The following is a 16,893-nucleotide window of genomic DNA, read 5'->3' on the forward strand; positions in this document are numbered from 1 at the left end:
ACTTGATATTATATATTGTAAATCTTGTTTGTTGTTTATATGCAGCAGATATCATTCTGAACAAGTTCACTATATATATATACAGCGCTTCTCCACTGTGGACGTCCGCAGTTTTTCTTAGATATGGATTTTAGGTTTTGACCCACTTTTCGATCATATTTTCACATCTTAACCGTTCAATTTTTAGGTCCTAATGTATAGATCACCTTTGCAAAATTTCAGCTAAATTGGTGATCGTTAAGGCATCCAAAACTGTAATTTACAACAATGTACATGAACGGTTTAAGTTAGATAGATTCGGTTCGTCCATTATTTCATTTAATTCGGTACCTTAAGGATCATCAATTCAATTGAAAATTTGTAGTCCGAAAGAGTCGACATTTTACCCCAGTCTGATTATCACTTTTACTTGTAAAAAAAAAAAAAAAAAAAACATTTTCACGTGAACTTATACTCAATGCATCTTCACGTCCGTCAAAAGATTAGGTTGTTCATTCAATGAACCCCAAAGTTGGGATCATATTCAACGAACCCAAAACATTACTTGAACAATTTTTCTATTTTACTGTCCATTTTTCTTCCAAAAAGGAAAGAATATTTAAAAAAAAAAAAAAAGAAAAAAAAAAAAGAAGCGCGTGAATATATCCCTCGTGACGAAGGGAGCGAAACACATGGGGGAGAAGGGAAGGGAACAAACACACAAACCCACCACAATGTCCACACTTCCACAACAAGAACCACAACCACCAAACCCAATGCAGCAACATCCACTCCCCAATCCCAATCCCAATCCCAATCCCAATCCCAACCCTAACCCTAATTCCCTTCTTCTTCCCAGAACCATTGGCAATGCCAACACCCGCGACGCTGCCAATGCTGCTGCTTCTCCTGATGCGAATGCGAATGTGAATGCCATCTCCTCCTCCGAGAATCGCGCCGCTCCATTCACCACCAGCGCTGCCACGTCATCCTCCTCCTCCTCCACCTCCACTACAACAATGCTGGGCAGCACCACTTCCCCCATTCCCAACAACCACCCTTTCATCAGGTCCAGCTCCGCTGCCACCGGTGGGACCCACCACCACCACAGCAGCGGCAGCGGCAGCGGCAGCGGCACGGGCATAAACCACAGGAGGGCCCACTCGGAGGTCAGCTTTCGGCTGCCGGAGGACCTCATGGATCTCTCCGGCCCCGATCCCTTCAACGGCGCCGGATCCTCCACCGACGACGTGGGATCCGAGGAGGATCTCTTCTCCACCTACATCGACCTCGACAAGCTCCAGGCCGGCTCCGCTGACGACAATGGGCCCAATGAGAACAACGGCGGCGTCGGAGAGAAGCGGCCGTCGCGGCACAGGCACAGTAGCTCGGTGGATGCGTCGTCCACGTCGACGGGTGTGTTCGGAGAGGTCATGGAGGCCAAGAAGGCAATGCCGCCTGATAAGCTCGCCGAGCTTTGGAATCTTGATCCAAAGCGCGCCAAAAGGTCTGCACTTTCTTCTTCACCGTCAAAATGGGATTTCTGACATTGGCCTTTTCGAAATTTATGACGTCATTAGTTTCAATTTGATTGCTGGTTTTTGAAATGCTTTTGTCTTTGCTTAAATCCATTGCAACAGTTACATGTACTAGCCAGCCTAATGTATACTATGCCATTCACTCATCCGAAACCTTGAGCAAAATTTACGAATTTCATAGTTGGTTGGTGGTGATTGAGTGGCTTCTATGCAATGTGCAATGACATTGTGTGTTTACTAGAGTTTAGACTGCATTATAGGATAGTAATGACATTAAGCTACTGTGGTGTGATCTGTCGGAATCAAATTCCCACTGTTCTCCCTAGTTTGAGATCATGCAAATGCGTCATAGTATTCCTGCCCTCGTTTTTAGATACTATGTTTACAGCAAAAACCGTTATCCTGTGTGTGAGGATTTATGAATGGAATACTGTGTCTTTCACAAGCACACACAGTGACGAGAAAATGATTTAGATAATGACTGTGAGTTTGTATGTTTCTGGAGCTTCTTCTCACAGTTAAATTTTGTGTAGGATATTAGCAAATCGGCAGTCTGCTGCTCGCTCAAAAGAGAGGAAGGCCCGCTATATACAAGAACTTGAGCGCAAAGTTCAGACCCTTCAAACAGAAGCAACCACTCTTTCTGCCCAACTCACATTATTCCAGGTTGGTGTTGGTGTATTTTAGAAGCTTTGTTTAACTGTGCCTTTATCTGTGCATTCTGACATCGGTGCGTTAGAATGGTAAATGATAAACTCTAATGAAGCTATTCGTCTTGGAATTCTGTCAAACACTCTATGTTATGTGTTCAAAGAAAAAAATGTTTACATCAGTCAAAATATTATAAAACCTTAGTTGGGTTGTTGACCATGTTTTTATTTGTTATCTCGTATAGAGGGACACAACGGGTCTGAGCACTGAAAACACAGAGCTTAAGCTTCGGTTACAAGCTATGGAACAACAAGCTCAGTTGCGAGATTGTAAGGAACATACGACTTGTATCATATATGAAACTTTTCAGAAATATTTCATTCTTTATTATCTCTAAAGAAAATGGTCCATGCATTGGGTACTGATTTTTGTTTGGACTTCATCATGCAGCTCTAAACGAAGCACTGAAGAAGGAGGTTGAGAGGCTCAAGGTTGCCACAGGGGAGATGATGAGCCATTCAGAATCATTCAACATGGGAATGCACCAAATGCCATACAACAACAACCCGTCCGCTTATTTTCCAATTACACAACAGCAACCAGGACCTGCTGGTCACCAGAACATGCAGTTGCCACCATTCAATCATTCCCAGTCTAGTATGCCCAGTAACCATCTTCATCAGCCAAACTCTCATACTCTTTCAGATATTATGCAGAATGGCCCTGTTGGTCAGTTACAGGGGCTTGACATCAGTAATAAAATGCCACATCTCGTGAAGTCTGAAGGCCCCTCGCTTTCTGCAAGTGAGAGTAGTACCACTTTTTAACTCAAACTTGCCGCAAAGCTTCTGACCTGCTGACTCGTCCATGATTCGCCGTCTGGTAGATTGTTTATAGATTGACATCCAATCATTTAGAGAGCCTGCTCTATATATATTTCATTATTTATTCCATTTTGTTTTAAGGTTTCATTCTCAATTGTTTATTCTTAGGGCTCTTCCCCAGAAAGGGGAAGCACCCTTTTCATCAGTCCATTGTTCGATGCTGAGTTTTTGATTTAGGTGCTATATCTGGGAACGAAAGGTCATTCCCATGGATATGGGAGTGCTATAATAACAGCATTCTCTTCCTTTGTATCTCATTTCATTTAAAACCTTTGTACAAACTTTGTGCACTACTGTGGTCGTTTTTATCTCACGGGTTGATTGCATTGAGCTGTGCTCTAACTTAGAAACACAGATCATCTTACTTTTCCTTGTTCATACTCAAACTTATTCAATTTATTGAGAGCACGTATGAATATGTGATTGAATTCTTCAAGTCTGGAATGCCGTACACCATTTGATGGTTCTGTATTAATATACTGGATGGTGTATGATGTATATCATTGATGAACTCTGGTGAAGTGCTTTGATTTACTCCTGCTTCTTGGTGGAGTCATGCTCTATATGTCCCAAGAGTGATTGGGGGCCTTTTATTTACTCCTGCTTCTTGGTGGAATCATGTTCTATATGTTCCAAGATTGATTGGGCATTGTGGTCCTATCAGTTCCAAGATTGATTGGGCATTGTGGTCCTATCAGTTTTGGCATAATGTTGACCTTCTCTGGCTTCTGTAATTGGTCACGTGGGGTGCATGTGCTTTGTCGAATGAAATTTAGGGATATGAACGAGACTAGTGCCCCATCTGTCTCTCTGTGTATAGGCCAAGAGAGTTAGGCAAAGAAAAGGAAAAAATTGAGATGTTTCTGCACTAATCACGCCTGTAATGAGTGTAATCAGGTGATTTACATGATGGTGTCTTAAAATGACCCATCTGGCGGCCCCTTTCTCATATCCTCCGCCCTCCGGTGTCTACTGTCTAGATGTTGCAAGGTGGAATGGGAAAGTTTATCTTTTTAAAGCACTGCAAGTGGCCTAATGGTTATTGCCTAGTTGGGTGTGCTTCCCAATCTAAGTTCGAACCCCGAAGCTGTCAAAGTGGCCAGGCACTGTGCTGCAATGCACAGTTGGAGCATTTCACATGCACTGAAAGGGTTTATCTTGGGTTTAGGAAGCCTTTGGGTTCCCCTTAACAAAGTAAAAAAAAAAAAAAATCTTTTTAAAGCACACTACACTTGTTAAATTTGTTGATCGTGTTAACATATTTAAACGTTCCAAAACTATATGATTAAATCAGTGAATATATGAATGAATGTAAAAAGGAACAGAGAGAGACTGAGAAAGACCCTGACGTTTCAGTGAAGATAACACACAGAGAAAGCGCCGATTTTTTGATTTCTTGGCCTCTCAAAACATAACACCCATCACTCTTTTTTCAAATTTCTTTTTCTTCACCACATATTTTTGAGGCTGCACCGTTCTGATATGGTAATCTGACAGAAAATCCATTGATTTCACAGTGGATAAAACTTGGCTAACTAGCCATGATTAGCCAGGGCTGACCATCGTCATTTGACACGTGTCTATTATATAAAAATTTGTTATTTTATACGTGTGCCTATCCCTTACAACTGATAAACTATGTCGCCCTCTTCTTCTCTTTCAACTCTAAGAGAATTCTGCATTCATTAGAGGACTGGTTTGGATCCACTTCTTTATTTTTTGTCTAAATCAAGAAAGTTTTGTGGATCTTGGAAATTTGAAGTATTGGTTTCTTCTTGATTGTATTTGTTAAAAGTTAATGCACATTGAAACATCTAAAATAGTCTACATGCATCAATCTAGAGAAGTCTAGAGCAATCAAGAGAAGTACTCCAAGAGTTGCTAGAGAAATCTAGAACATGATCTAGTATGATCATGATAGGTAGTGCAAGAAGTTTCTAGACTTACCTTGTAAGTGTAGGAAGTCTCTAGAACTATCATGTAAGAATGGTAAGGTTCTAGATTAATCATGGAAGTAATTAAGGTCTAGAATATCTAACAAGCCAAGCAAGGTCTAGAATGATCCATCAAGGTCTATAAATATGTGATGTACCCATGTAATCAAGGAATGTAAGAACAAGAAGTAAGTTAAGCAATACAATTGAAAGTTTCAAAGTATTGCTATCATTTCCTCCTCTACTTCTCCTCAAACTCGTATCCTCCTAACATATTTGTCCTAATTAATAACATCTTCTCCCAACTTCTAGCTCCTAAACACATTGTCATAGCCCACTACTTCCAAAGCTTCCACACCAAATTCCAACAGTGGAATCAAAGTCACAAATTCTAACGGTATTGATTGTGAGGATTTTGATTATACTACGTCTGCATTGAGCTTCTTCATGCTTCCTTCCATGGCTACATCTGAGAGCTTCTCCTCCATCTTTGCTCTTCTGGGTTTTGGTAAAGTCGTCTTCTTTAATGGTTTCAGAGCTTTGGGGACATCATCTAAGAGCTGTGATGAATAAAGATTTGGTGTTGGATCTGGAACTGTGAAAGCTACTTGGGGAAATAAAAGAATGGTTCTTGCAACGAATTTGCCAATAATTGAGCTAAAAAGTCACAGGACTTGATTCCATTATTTTGGCATGTGAAGAGAAGAAAATGCGTTGTTTTGTTTCAGATCGACTTCAGGGTAGATCAAATTGGGTTTGCTTTTTGGTTAATTCTCATTGACCCTTTATTTGGTTGCTGGGGAAGAAAACATGAAATTGCAAATGAAAATTCTAAATGCCTTAGGAATGGATGAGGATGATTTTTGGGCTAGCTGCGCTGAATAGTTTTAGCATCGAATTCTAACTTCATCTGGACTGAAGTTCTCTCACTTGGGAGTTGGACTTCACTTAGAGCAAATGCACCCATGAACCAAGGGCATTGCTGATTTGTCAACTAAATTGGTACTACCAATTCACTATTCATCCCAAATTGGCAATTGCCTCTAGCTTACACAATGCACCAATAAAATGCAATTTGCCTGCTAATCTACTATTCACACTTTAAATTTGAATAATTATTTAGATCAAAATAATGTTAAATTTGGTATGGAAAATTAAAGGGAGGGAATGAGTATTTATAGAATTCTTCAAAATAAATTTTAATTTTATTTAACGTTCGAATTAATTTTTACATAAAACAGAAGAAAAAAATTATCGTTGGTATTTAATTACAGCCATTGGATTGAGATCCAACGGCTATAATTTTAAACCGTTGCATGTTTGTGTGCTTGCAAAATAGAACTGTTGGAAGCTGAAATGGAGCCCACCTTGATTAGTTGGGCATTTCGTTGGGCAATAATCAGTCAGCCAATTGCCCAAGCAGCTGGTCCCCACGCTGGCCCCAGCAATCAGTCGGGTAGTATTTTATGGGTGCATTGCCCATTTGCTACCAATTGCCCAATTGGTCCACCAATTAAACCACCGGTGCATTTGCCCTTAGAGCAAGTGCACCCGTAGTCAAGAAAAGGCAAAGTCGAGAAGTCAAGAATTCGACCAGTCAAGTTACTATTCACTGCCACTGGACATGGGTTTACACCTGTTGTTTTTCTTGCCCGGTCAACACTATTCATTATTATATAATTTTAGGGGGTCTCGAAAATCAACTTTTTACACATACATAATTTGGGAAAACTTCCTTCATGAAAGTTATAGAGATCGTCGATACGATCTCGTGCATACATGGAACATAATATTCGGAGTTCGTATGAATTTATTATGAATTTTTGAAATTTGAAAATTTTCTATAAATAGCAAAAAAAAAAAAAAAATTCTATTTTGTTTCAAAGGACGAAAATTTCTCATTTTTTCATTTCCCCCCCCCCTCCGGTTCTCTCTCTCGCAACTGCACTAGACCCAACCCGGATTTTTCTCCGTCCTCCGGCCACGGACCCGGCTCCCCCGAGGTCGCCTCACCTCTTCCGGCCGCTCTGTGGCGTCAAACCGCCCAGACGCTGCCCCCAGGCCGAGATCGAAGCAACCCAGGCGGAGCAAATCGTCCGGCCGCTCTGTGGCATCAGTCGAGCTGCCTTTGTGGCGCCACGCGTCATGCGTTCGTGAGCCAGTCGCTGCCTTCAGCGCGTCGCAGTGGAGGGTCTGCTGGTGATGTCAGCCACGTGAATCCTTGGGCCGAGCTGGCAGCCCCTCAAACCCAGGCAAGAAAAATGTCACTGTGTTGCCTTTTTTCTTCGCCTCAGTCAAGAAAAGCCAGAAAATGGCTGGGCAAACTTTCACCGGTGGAGGACCGATTTTGCTTGTGGCCGGTCACCACATCATCATTCCCTCCCTTTGCCCAGTCAAAGTGCAACCGCTGCACTTGCTCTTAGAGGAATTTAGAAGACGGGAAGCTGTTATCCATTTTGAGAAAAAAGAAAATTGTATTTAACTGAAAAGACATGCGGCAAACAATGATTGGTATACTATGAAGTTGGTCAGCCCTGACTAACCATGGCTGGGCAGCCAAGTATTATCCATTCACAGTTATCTCCTCAGATGATCTTGAGAATGGAAAAGGAAGGGAAGAGCAGTAAAAGTACAGAGTCAGAGTTTGTGCTGCAATGGGGGAACAAGAAGACGCTGAGATATCAGAAGGTGAGGGCCAAGAAAGAACGAAGCTTTGACAACAACAGCAAATCTAGGAAAATCAAAGACTCTCCCTCTCCACTACCACAGCGCATCAACAAGAGCTCAGCGTCGCCAATGAATAGTAGAATTAAAGTTATTTATCACATCGTCGGAGAAGGAAGATCTGTATTTTCCTTAGGTTTAGATGATAATGGTAAGATGTTAGGATTAGATCATCATGGTCATGCAGTGGAGGATAAAGGAAGCAATGTTTGGCCAAAATTGTTTTCCCTCAAAAAAAAAAAAGAAATTTTTTACGTTGGAAAATAAATTTCATCATCTGCCTCGGTTCCTTTTGTTTGATAAAAAAATCAGTGAATATTTTCTTTTTTCTGTCTCATGGTGGTAAGACTTCATTTTGCACATAGAATCAAGCACTCTATCATAATAAAGTAACATGTAACAACCCAAACCCCCCCCCCCCCCCCCCCCCCAAATACCACAAATTATTGTGCTACAAATAGATGACACTTCTCTAAGTGTCACGTACGAAGCTTTATTCGTATTCTCCTAGCTAGTCTCACTTGGATAGTGCCTTCAATAGATTCAGCTTACCCTGAAAACAAATTGAATCAATACAAATATTAGTATGGCTGAATACATGATTCAGGATTAACTCCTGCTATACTGTCACAGCGTCTCACAAAAAAGTTCATATATTTATTCAAGTCTTACTGAGAGCAGTCAGTAGATGGATAAACTTTGTAGGGACAAGGAGAACCACAAAGATCGCCGAGCGTGTTTATACGATCATAATCAATCAGAGGAATCCTAGCTGCTCCTTCTTGAATGCAAGTACAAGCAGTTCTTCGATCCTCTGTTGTATTTTGTGCAGCGTTGAGCCCTTTGATCCCGGCACAACAATCTGGTGGCACAATCCCTCCCAACACTCCAAATGGAATGCAAGGAGTGAGTAAGGCGGTCACCTCACCACAAGTTATGGTTGCATTAGTGGCATAAGGAGTAGTCACCACCATGGATACCAGTAGCATCATGAAAGCAAACCCATAGACTTCAAATCTGGCCATACTTGCTACTTTTGTAGTGAGTAATCGATCTGCTTATTTGATTTGGGTTTTGCACAGAAAGACACTTGGTTATGGCCTTTATATAGAGCTGAGAGTAACGTGATAAAGACCAAAAAAAATCAAAACTGGGTTATGGTGTTTCACAATTTGGTCATGGGGCTGCTAGAAAATTCAAATTTTCCTGTACTAATGGCTCAAGGAAATCTCTTGGGATGAAAATTCAAAGGGTCTTGACTCTTGAGTCTTCTTGTGGAAGATCGAGCTAGGGTTGCGTACTTAATTGTAGAACTTTGATTGGGATATACACATTTGTAGAATTGCAAAAGGACGAGAAAAACCATTTTTTTCCCCACAAGCTTATCCGGTCATGACATCACGTTATTACTGAAGGTTGTCTACTTTAGAGCAAGTGCAGCGGTCTTGTTTTGACCGGGCACCACATGGGATTGCTGATGTGTTGACTGGGTAAGGGGAAAATATTGCCTCCACCGGCCCAATTTTAGCTAGGCAAACCTTGGCTTTCCTTGACCAAGGCCAAGAAAAATTCCAAGCCCATGACATTTTTCTTGCCCAAGCTTGGCCGGCTGCCAGCTTGGCCCACATTAGAACGTGGCTGACGTCATATGGTGACGCGTAGAGAGAAACGCGGAAGAGGCACAGCGTGAAGAGCACGGACGAATGGGGGAGCGCCATGTGGCCGACGCGTCTGCTTCCGTTTTTTGTCGCTTAGCGACAATGAATGTTGCATGTGGGCGCACGTGGCTCACACCCGTTGGCTGGTTTGGGAATTTGAACCCAACGATCAACACATTTGGACCGTGGATTGAACAGTAAAAGCAGATCTGACGGCTAGGGAATTAATATGAATGTAATATAGCCAACGGTAAGAAACGGGCAGAAAAAAATTTGTAAAAAATTCTAAAAAACATACAAAAAATTTCTCTATAAATACCTACAATTTTTTCTAACATCTCACACCCAAAAAATTAGAATTCATAGTTACACCTTCCTCCTCCTCATATAGCTCTCATCATCCATATTTTTCATTATCCAATATGGCCGAACAAAGGGGAAACACACGTCCAGTGGCCGGACACGTGGGAGATCAAGGTGAAGATGATAATACTGAAGAGAAAAGGAGATGGAAGGATGAGGAAGATGTTCAATTGTGCAAGTCTTGGAAAGCTGTAAGCCAATGTCCGGCTGTGGGCACAAATCAGAAAAAAAAAAAAAACGACTTATGGAGGCGCATGAAGCGACATTTTGACGCAAATTGGCCCCAGAGTCGATCAGCCCAATCTTTGCAGGGAAGGTGGAAAATTTTGAAGGTTGAACTCTTTGAGTGGCATTGTGCATTAAGGCAAGCGAAATATTGGTACAAGAGCGGTTCAAATGTGGTTGATGAGGTATGTATTTGTTGATAAATCATTTAATTTGTTGATACATTATAGTAAAATATTACATGATAAATAATGTAGTAATTATAATATCATTTTAATTGTAGTAATTGCTTTTCGTTACAATTAAAATAATTAGTTGATAAATAATGATGTAATTACAACGATGTTTATATTTGTACTAATAGCTCGACGGTGAGATACTTTCTTATTAAAATTATGACCTTCATAATAGCGTTTATATTTGTACTAATTGCATTTTATTTTTTTATTTTTTTAATTACGTAGCAAGATGAAGCACATAAATTGTGGCATGCTGGGATGAAGAGAAAAAGTGGGAAGTCCAAAAGACACAATTTTCAGAGTTTTGATAGTTACGCTGTTGTGGAGGGCTTTGCACAATTTAAAGACATCCCTAGCCATACATCCGGAGGAACATCAAATGAAGGAAATCAACATATTCTTGGAAATTCTCCCATTAACTTGGACATGGATATAGATGAGGTAATTGCAGGTGAAACTGCAGATCCTAACGTGAGGCCTCAAGGAAGGAAGACTGCGAAAGAAGCAATTCGGAAAGGAAAGAAGGCAGCGAAAGATCAAAGTCCTTTGTCAAGCACTCTCGAGAGTATAGCGAACAACCAAATAGAGGCAAACGCGGGCAAGAAAAAACTCGATGATGAATTCGCTCGAAGTCTCTAAGAGGAAAATCAACGAGCATGTATCCTCTTGCAAATCGAAATCTGAAAAGAGCAACTCCTATTACAAGAGAGGGAAGATCGAATTAAAGAGAGGGAAGAGCGAAATAAAGAGAGGGAAGAGCGTATTATGGAGATTGATACAAGTAAAATGACGCCAAATAAAAAGCGTTATTGGTCAAGAAAACAAAAGAAGATAGCGGAGAAAGAAAATCTTGGCGATTTGACGCCACCTTCTATGGGTGGATACTATCCGCAACCCAATTTTGGTGGTGCATTCCCACAACCAAATTTTGGTGGTGCATACCCACAACCTCCTTACCCTAATGCATACCCACAACCACTTTACCCCAGTGCATTCCCACAACCACCTTGCCCCGTTGGATTCCCACAACCTCCCTTAACCGGTGGATTCCCACCACCTCCCTTCACCGGTGGATTCCCACTACCCCCTTACCCCGGGGGATATCCTACACAACCACAATTTTCACCTTTCTCTACGGGTGATTCCACCAACCCTAACCCTAATGATGACCCTTCAAATGCAAATTGGATTCCTAGAGAGGATGAGGATTATGATTTGAATAATTAGGTGATTATGCATGTTGTTAATTGTATTGTACTTATTCCTAGTTTTTCATTTATGTAAGCATAAATTTTATGAAATAAAAGTTGTATTTGAAAATTCATCTTATTAAAGCACACACCTTATATTCAAAATAGTAAATTGCATAATTATCCATAAATCTCCATTATTATCATCTATTTACATCAAATATATTCTAATTTTAAAATTTGTTTAAAAAGAAAAAAAAAAATTAATGAACAGTGAAAAATAAGTGAACAGTAAAAATGTCTATGTTCTGAATTCATGTATATGGTATTTATTTGGCTGAATTTTCTGATGGTCTATATTTTAGATTCATCGATGATTCTTATCAGGATTTTTTGTACGTTCTAATAAACTACATCTTGGTAGGAACAGAATGCACAGGAACCAAACATTCCGACTAACGAGCTTGATAGGGACTGAAAAGAAATACAAAACCATTACCAATAATCTGCTAAGATCTACACAATGACCAAAAAACCCCAACCTAATAAAACTTTAAAAATACGAAGGTGATCCGAACGTAACAGCATTCTCTTCCTTTGCATCTCTTAAATGACCTTTGTACAAACTTGTGCAGTACTGTGGTCGTTTTTATCTCACGGGATGATTGCATTGAGCTGTGCTCTAACTTAGAAACACAGATCATCTTACTTTTCCTTGTTCATACTCAAACTTATTCAATTTATTGAGATCGAGCACGTATGAATATGTGATTGAATTCTTCAAGTCTGGAATGCCGTACACTATGTGATGGTTCTGTGTTAATTAATATAATATTGGATGATGTATGATGTATATCAATCATTGATGGACTCTGGTGAAGTGCTTTGATTTACTCCTGCTTCTTGGTGGAGTCATGTTCTATATGTTCCAAGAGTGACTGGTTTTACTGCTGCTTCTTGGTGGAATAATGTTCTATATGTTCCAACCTCCAAGAGCGATTGGGCAATGTGGTCCTATCAGTTTTGGCATAATGCTGAGTTGTTGACCTTCTCTGGCTTCTAATTAGTCATGTGGGGTGCATGTGCTTTGTCAAATGAAAATTAGGGACATGATCGAGTGAGACTAGTGTCCCATCTATCTCTCTATGTATAGGCCTAGAGAGTTTGGCAAAGAATAGTATAAAATTATCATATTTAAACTTATCAAATTTGTTGATCAAATTATGACAACCGTATTAATATATTTAAACTTCCAAACACTATATGATCAAAACGGTGCATATTTCTCTCTCTCTCTCTCACGGTGGTATAACTTCATTTTGGGTAATAGTTATTTTGATTTAGTAGTCTTCATGCTGCTGGTTCCAATTTGTAGAGTTTGCACATAAGTACTAGTATCATAGGGGTTTTAACTCTACTCAATTTATCATAAAATGTGTAACAATTATGAGCACCCCCAAAAGAAAAAAGACAAAAAAAAAAAAAAAAAAAAAAAACCACAAAGGCATTGTGTTACAAATTGCAGACAGTTCTCTAGGTGCCACGAAGTCTTCCCGGAAGCTTTATTTATATTCTCCTAGTCTCAGTAGGATAGTGCCTTGAGTAGATTCAGCTTACCCTGAAAACAAATTGAATCTATACAATTAGTATGTTAAATACATGATTCAGGATTAACTCTTGCTATACTGTCACAGTGTCTCATAAAAAGTTCATCTATTTATTCAAGACTTACTGAGAGCAATTAGTAGATGGATAAACTTTGTAGGGAGAAGGAGAACCACAAAGATCGCCGAGCATGTTTATATATACGATCATAATCAATCCCAGTAATCCTAGCAGCTCCTTCTTGAATGCAAGTACAAGCAGTTCTTCGATCCTCTGTCGTCTTTTTTGCAGCATTGAGCCCTTTGATCCCAGCACAACAATCCGGTGGCACAACCCCTCCAAACACTCCGAATGGAATGCAAGGAGTGAGTAAGGTGGTCACCTCACCACAAGTTAATTATGGTTGCATTAGTGACATAAGGAGTAGTCACCAGCATGGATACCAGTAACACCATGAAAGCAAACCCATAGACTTCAAATCTGGCCATACCTGTTGTAGTGAGTAATCGATCTACTTATTTGATTTGGGTTTGCGCAGAGGGACACTAGGTTATAGCCTTTATATAGAGCTGAGGCTAGGGTAACCCATTAAATATGTGACAAAGACCAAAAAAAAAAAACCCAAAAAAAAAAAAAAAAAAACTATAGTAGGTCTGATGGTGTGTTACAATCTGGTCATGGGGCTGCTAAGGAAATCTCCTGGGATGAAAATTCAAAGGATCTTGAGCCTTCTTGTGGAAGATCGAGCTATGCTTGCGTACTTGATGGTAGAACTTTGATTGGGATATACAAATTTGTAGAATTGCAAAAGGACAAGAGAAAAACCATTTTTTTTTTCCACAAGCTTATCGATCGATCTCTGGCAAAAGATGAAGTGATGTTAATCAATGTTATTGCTGAAGGATCTTGCTTCTTGTCTGACCTTATTTTGCTCGAATTTTAAGTTTTAAGCCTTTTATTACAAATCCAAGACTACTGTTTTTGTAACACGATCAAATTTTGTAATCGAATATCCTTGAAGTTAATAAGATGATTTGATTGCAGAATAGAAAATATATAAAAGAAACGTATAAAATCCATCTCTATTACGTAATTACTCTTAAACCTCCACTTCATTATGCATATTCAAACTTGATTTTGTTGGCCGGCATTTGCTAATTACGTGCATGCATGTCGATCTTGTCACTTCCATGCAAAATTCCAAAGTTCATGAGATTAGATATCCGCTCGATCTGTCATATCATATTGAAATATTATGACCAGAAGAGCTTGATCTAGCTAGAAGACCCAATTGTTAGAGTGATTAATCTTGCATTTGGATATGCTGCAAGATTCGAATCAATAAATGATTTCATCATATGTATAATTCATACAAACTCCGAGTTTGGGAGTGCATGTGCTTATAGGGGGAAGAATAAGAAAATACGCATAATCATATCTATCTACTCTGAGATTGTAGCTTGTAGCTTGTAGCTTGTACCCAGTTTAATTTGCAGTGGAAGAGTTCAATTTGAGAGAGGTATGTACCTATGTATATAGTATCAATTGGTTGTTTTGTTTTCCTTTCTTAGTTGGTTTAATTTGTATGTAACTGTGTGCGCGTGTTGATTATATCTTTTAGAATGCACAACTGCAATAAGTGAGAGGTAAGTCCAACATCTGTAGATGAGGATAATGGTGTTTATGTGCTAACCCTAGAAGCAGTTGATGCTGATCATGTGGTCAAAACTTACCAAACAATAGTCAAGGACAATCGCTCTGGCAACTATCCGCAGAAGCTCCATTTCTATGGTCTAATATTGGAGTTTGATGAACCTGATCATGATTTTGATAAAGATTGAGGTCATCATGGACTGGCCAGCTCATGCATAACCGAGGTAACCGGCCATTTTGTTACTTTCATACGTGTTAGTGACCTTATCGATCTTTTGTATTTTTATAGTATGTGGATTGCACATACATAATATGGTCACAATGTTGGAAGTTATCTTTCACACACCTGGAATGATTTATTCTCCATACATTTATTGAAGTAATAAGGAAAAATTTAGATGAGAATCTTAGACATAAAGACAATGAGATGAACATAGAGAAGACCATGTAGCTCTCACTTCCAATATATTACAAACTGAGAGTTCACAGATGCTTAGTCCTATATCCTGAGATTGATTGGTAGATGTTTCTGAAACAATCTAACTGATCCAGTCAATTAAGGCTAGATGTTTCTCAGCCATACAATTATCAATTTGGGTGTTTTGGATTCGTTGGTAGATCTTTTGGTATTTATTTGGCTGAATTTGCTGATGGTCTATGTACGTTTTGGATTGATCGATGATTCTTATCATATTCTTCAGGTTTTTTGGTACGTTCTAATAAAGTAGGTGTTTGAACAGAATGCACATGCAAGGAACTTTGACTGCAATTTCAGTTTATTTTAAGCGGGAGATCTTATATATAGGTGTTTGCTCCTTTATTATTAGTTTTCCTGAAAAAGAAAAAGAGAATGGAGACCTTCAATTTTTTTTCTTTCTCAATTATACTTGTACAATAATCAACAGTGCATAGTAGTTAATCTTGCGATATTCAATATTTTGTAATAATTTTCTTGCAAATAGAGCAAAAGTTAACAATTTTCTGTTGCGTAATTACTTTCGCATCTCCATCACTAGGACCAAATGTTGATTTAAGCATATTCATACGTGAAATTGTTGGCATTTAATTTGCTAAACAAATGCATGCTTGCATGTCTAGTCCACTTCCATGCAAAATTCCAAGGTTCATGATTGTCTGTCATATCCTCGAAGCATATATAGAAGGAAGCAAATTTATTTGCGGCAAAGTTATCATAAACTAGACTTTAACCCATATGTTCACACGGATTCATTTTATGTTTAAAAATAAATAAAAAAATGCTGACGTAATAATTTATTAAATTGAGGGTATTTTAGGTGTTTTAAATTTTAGTAAAACCAATGACACTAAACTTAGGCTTCCATTTATAACCGTAGAGATAAGGGCTCCATCATTTTTTTTTAATAATATAAGGGCTCCCTCTTAATTGACAACTTTCTTCATCGTAATAACGCATTTTGGGCTCCCTCTTAATATCACATTGTGTAGATGAATATAATAACATGAAGCATAATAAATCCAAACATGTTATAATGGAGGAATCACATACGCACATCATGCGTATGAGATATGAAACGTATTTTTTATTTCAGACAACTTTGTAAATCCCAACAGTACGTTTGGCAATACCCTAAATACATTTGTGTTGTAACGTTTCTAGCCTCAGCTTGCTATAGTCTTCCCGGAAGCTTTATTTTCATTCTGGCAGTGCCTTCAATATATAGGTTCAGCTTACCCTGGAAGAAATTGATCCACAGAATATAGTCAGTGCTACTACTATATACGTAGTATAATTTAGCATTAACCATAAAAAACAAATGGCATGAGCCTTACTGAGAGCAATTAGTAGAAGGGTAAACTTTATAAGGACAAGGAGCACCACATAGATCCCCAAGCGTGTTTACACGGTCATAGTCGAGACCAGGAATCATTGCACACCCTTTCTGAATGCAACCGCAAGCAGTTCTCCGATCCTCTGTCGTGACTTCTGCATCATGAAGCCCTTTTACGCCGGCACAACACTCCTCTGGTACGCTCCCTCCAAACACTCCAAAAGGGATGCATGGAGTCAGATAGTTTACGACCTGCTCGCAGGTTACAGCTGCCTTAATGACATACGGAGTCGTCACCAGAACAGATACCAGTATCACCAAGAATGTCAACCCATGGCCTGCAAACCTGGCCATAGCTGCTCTGTTTTCAGTGAGTAATCTTCTTTGATTTGGGTTTGGGCACCATGTTACCTGGCGGCTGGCTATATATAGAATCGAG

General features: G+C 39.4%; 3 protein-coding genes and 1 long non-coding RNA gene across 4 annotated transcripts; 2 read left to right on the top strand and 2 right to left on the bottom strand.

Annotated features, from left to right (window-relative positions):
- Positions 1-679: 679 nt before the first annotated feature.
- Positions 680-3,382, top strand: LOC133733312 (transcription factor RF2b-like). Its single transcript, XM_062160952.1, has 4 exons — positions 680-1,486; positions 2,051-2,183; positions 2,413-2,497; positions 2,619-3,382. Exons 1-4 carry the CDS (start codon positions 714-716, stop codon positions 2,993-2,995), a joined length of 1,368 nt encoding a protein of 455 aa, XP_062016936.1. The 5' UTR covers positions 680-713; the 3' UTR covers positions 2,996-3,382.
- A 4,750-nt stretch (positions 3,383-8,132) lies between these two features.
- Positions 8,133-8,967, bottom strand: LOC133733990 (non-specific lipid-transfer protein 1-like). Its single transcript, XM_062161654.1, has 2 exons — positions 8,383-8,967; positions 8,133-8,263 (listed from the first exon to the last, which is right to left on the bottom strand). Exons 1-2 carry the CDS (start codon positions 8,733-8,735, stop codon positions 8,254-8,256), a joined length of 363 nt encoding a protein of 120 aa, XP_062017638.1. The 5' UTR covers positions 8,736-8,967; the 3' UTR covers positions 8,133-8,253.
- A 5,415-nt stretch (positions 8,968-14,382) lies between these two features.
- LOC133730165 (uncharacterized) lies at positions 14,383-15,458 on the top strand. The gene is made up of 3 exons (XR_009856650.1): positions 14,383-14,509; positions 14,612-14,867; positions 15,345-15,458. It is a non-coding gene; the product is annotated as an uncharacterized LOC133730165 (long non-coding RNA).
- Positions 15,459-16,155: 697 nt separating this feature from the next.
- LOC133733698 (non-specific lipid-transfer protein 1-like) lies at positions 16,156-16,869 on the bottom strand. The gene is made up of 2 exons (XM_062161340.1): positions 16,456-16,869; positions 16,156-16,358 (listed from the first exon to the last, which is right to left on the bottom strand). The coding sequence occupies exons 1-2, from the start codon at positions 16,806-16,808 to the stop codon at positions 16,349-16,351; spliced, it is 363 nt and encodes a 120-aa protein (XP_062017324.1). The 5' UTR covers positions 16,809-16,869; the 3' UTR covers positions 16,156-16,348.
- Positions 16,870-16,893: the final 24 nt, after the last annotated feature.

This window comes from Rosa rugosa, chromosome 2, assembly GCF_958449725.1.
Source record: "Rosa rugosa chromosome 2, drRosRugo1.1, whole genome shotgun sequence".
NCBI lineage: Eukaryota > Viridiplantae > Streptophyta > Magnoliopsida > Rosales > Rosaceae > Rosa > Rosa rugosa.

Coding starts and splice junctions, on each gene's coding strand:
- LOC133733312 (XM_062160952.1), top strand. CDS start 714: ATGTCCACACTTCCACAACAAGAACCACAACCACCAAACCCAATGCAG. Junction 1,487..2,050: donor GATCCAAAGCGCGCCAAAAG/GTCTGCACTTTC, acceptor AATTTTGTGTAG/GATATTAGCAAATCGGCAGT. Junction 2,184..2,412: donor CCCAACTCACATTATTCCAG/GTTGGTGTTGGT, acceptor TATCTCGTATAG/AGGGACACAACGGGTCTGAG.
- LOC133733990 (XM_062161654.1), bottom strand. CDS start 8,735: ATGGCCAGATTTGAAGTCTATGGGTTTGCTTTCATGATGCTACTGGTA.
- LOC133733698 (XM_062161340.1), bottom strand. CDS start 16,808: ATGGCCAGGTTTGCAGGCCATGGGTTGACATTCTTGGTGATACTGGTA.